The following is a 1,841-nucleotide window of genomic DNA, read 5'->3' as shown; positions in this document are numbered from 1 at the left end:
TTTAAGTACAAGCTCAGAAAGCTCGATACGAAACTTTAAAAATCTCAAAGAAAGAAAGATCAAAGGTCCTACGGAGGGAGTTGATGGCGTGATTTTCAGATGTCTCATCGAAATTAGATTCAAAAAGTTTAGAAAGTGCCTGTATAGTATTTACTGAGTTTGGGCAAACGACGAAGGAGAGGGAAAATATCGTTAACAAGCTGCCATATACGCGGGATCGCCTCGCCATATGATACATCAGTACGCCTTAAATCGCTAGAAAAGTGGTCAAATTCGGCCGTAAGCGACTGATGTTTACAAATTTGTCAATTCGAGCTGTACATCGTCATCGCCTACTTTAATTTTCTTTTCCATCGGTGATTGCACATGATCAAGTGTTTGATGAAAAGTTGAGAGGACCTACTGAGGTATTGCTTTTTTGTGCACGCTGTTATATTTCTTGAGAAGTTCTAATCGATCTTGATTATTCATCAGCTTGAAGGACAACCCGGTTAGTTCATAGACAGAGGCAAGCAACGATCTAAATTTGGATTCAGCGGACTCGTGCACGGCCAAAAACGTCGGGGCATTTAAGGATATTGGAACGAATACAAAATCTGACATGGATGCAATGGGGGACAGTATTAATAGACTATTCATATGTGAATTTTGTCGTGAATCATTTACCGAAATTGGGCTCAAGCGCCACATGGATGAATTACGTGATAAAATAAATAAACCCGTTAATTCTAAGATTTTAAATGATGTATTGAGCCTGCAAAATGACTTGGAACGTCGTAAGAATATAAAACACAATCGGAAAAAAACTTTAAAATGGGTCATGAAGTGTCACAAAACATTTGGCCACAAGGATCACCTCAAAAAAGACATCGATTCAACGCATAATCAGGGAGAATTTTTTGATTGTAAAACTTGTGGTCTATCATACCAAGTCGAGGGTAACTTTATTTTGCACGTAATTTTAGTACATAACGAGAGCAAACTCTTTGAATGTGAAACTTGTCACAAATCATTTTATAGCCAGGGCAATCTCAACGCTCATAAACAAAAAAACCGTTGCAAACCGTTTCAATGTAATATTTGCCCAAATAGATTTAAAACGGAGGAAAATCTCATTTTTCACATACAGTCTTGGCATCCTAAAGATAAACCCTTCAAATGCAAGTTTTGTCTCGCATCATTCGATGATCAAAAGACGCTCAATAATCACACAATGACAGTACATCGCGACATCAAACCATATAAATGTGAATTTTGTCTTAAATCATTCAGATCAAATGGTCATTTGAAAAGACATTTAATGAAAGTACATAAATATATGAACTTTTCAAAAATTTTGCCAACCTCATCAATGTACACATTGTAACAAATTATTTCGATGAAAAGGTAACATCGATAAAAATATAAAAAAGGCCAATCTCGAGCCGGATTCTATACTTATAGCAGATACCAAAATAAACTCAAGATCTGCAATTTGACAGCCCATAATCTTGACTATCTAAGACAATTGCGATAAAGGAGAATATATCTATTCTTATATGCGTAAGCTATGTAATGTTAAAGAATCTACCGAATAAATATCTTTTAATGCATTGAAAAACGATAAAATATTTCAAACTGTTGATGATTTTTTTATGATTGTAAAGTCATTTTACTCACCTTTCGTACATTATTTCGAATATCAACGCGTTTCGATCTTCAATTAGTTCTTCTACATAAACTTCACACGTCAACCCTTCACAACTGATTATTTTGCACGCGAAGATTTGACAGCATGATTTATATAGACGAATAACATAATTTAACGATCCACGACGCAATCGTCAATGAATCCAGTTTAT

General features: G+C 35.2%; 1 protein-coding gene across 1 annotated transcript; it reads left to right on the top strand.

The window, feature by feature from the left end:
• Positions 1-228: 228 nt before the first annotated feature.
• On the top strand, positions 229-1,594 carry LOC106659571 (zinc finger protein 333-like). The gene is made up of 2 exons (XM_014382171.2): positions 229-407; positions 475-1,594. The coding sequence occupies exon 2, from the start codon at positions 602-604 to the stop codon at positions 1,364-1,366; it is 765 nt and encodes a 254-aa protein (XP_014237657.1). The 5' UTR covers positions 229-407; positions 475-601; the 3' UTR covers positions 1,367-1,594.
• The last annotated feature ends 247 nt before the right edge of the window (positions 1,595-1,841 follow it).

This window comes from Trichogramma pretiosum, unplaced genomic scaffold, assembly GCF_000599845.2.
Source record: "Trichogramma pretiosum strain Unisexual culture from Peru unplaced genomic scaffold, Tpre_2.0 scaffold39, whole genome shotgun sequence".
NCBI classification, from domain to species: domain Eukaryota; kingdom Metazoa; phylum Arthropoda; class Insecta; order Hymenoptera; family Trichogrammatidae; genus Trichogramma; species Trichogramma pretiosum.
The sequence above is the reverse complement of the archived record's forward strand: the minus strand, read 5'-3'. Positions and strand labels throughout refer to the sequence as shown.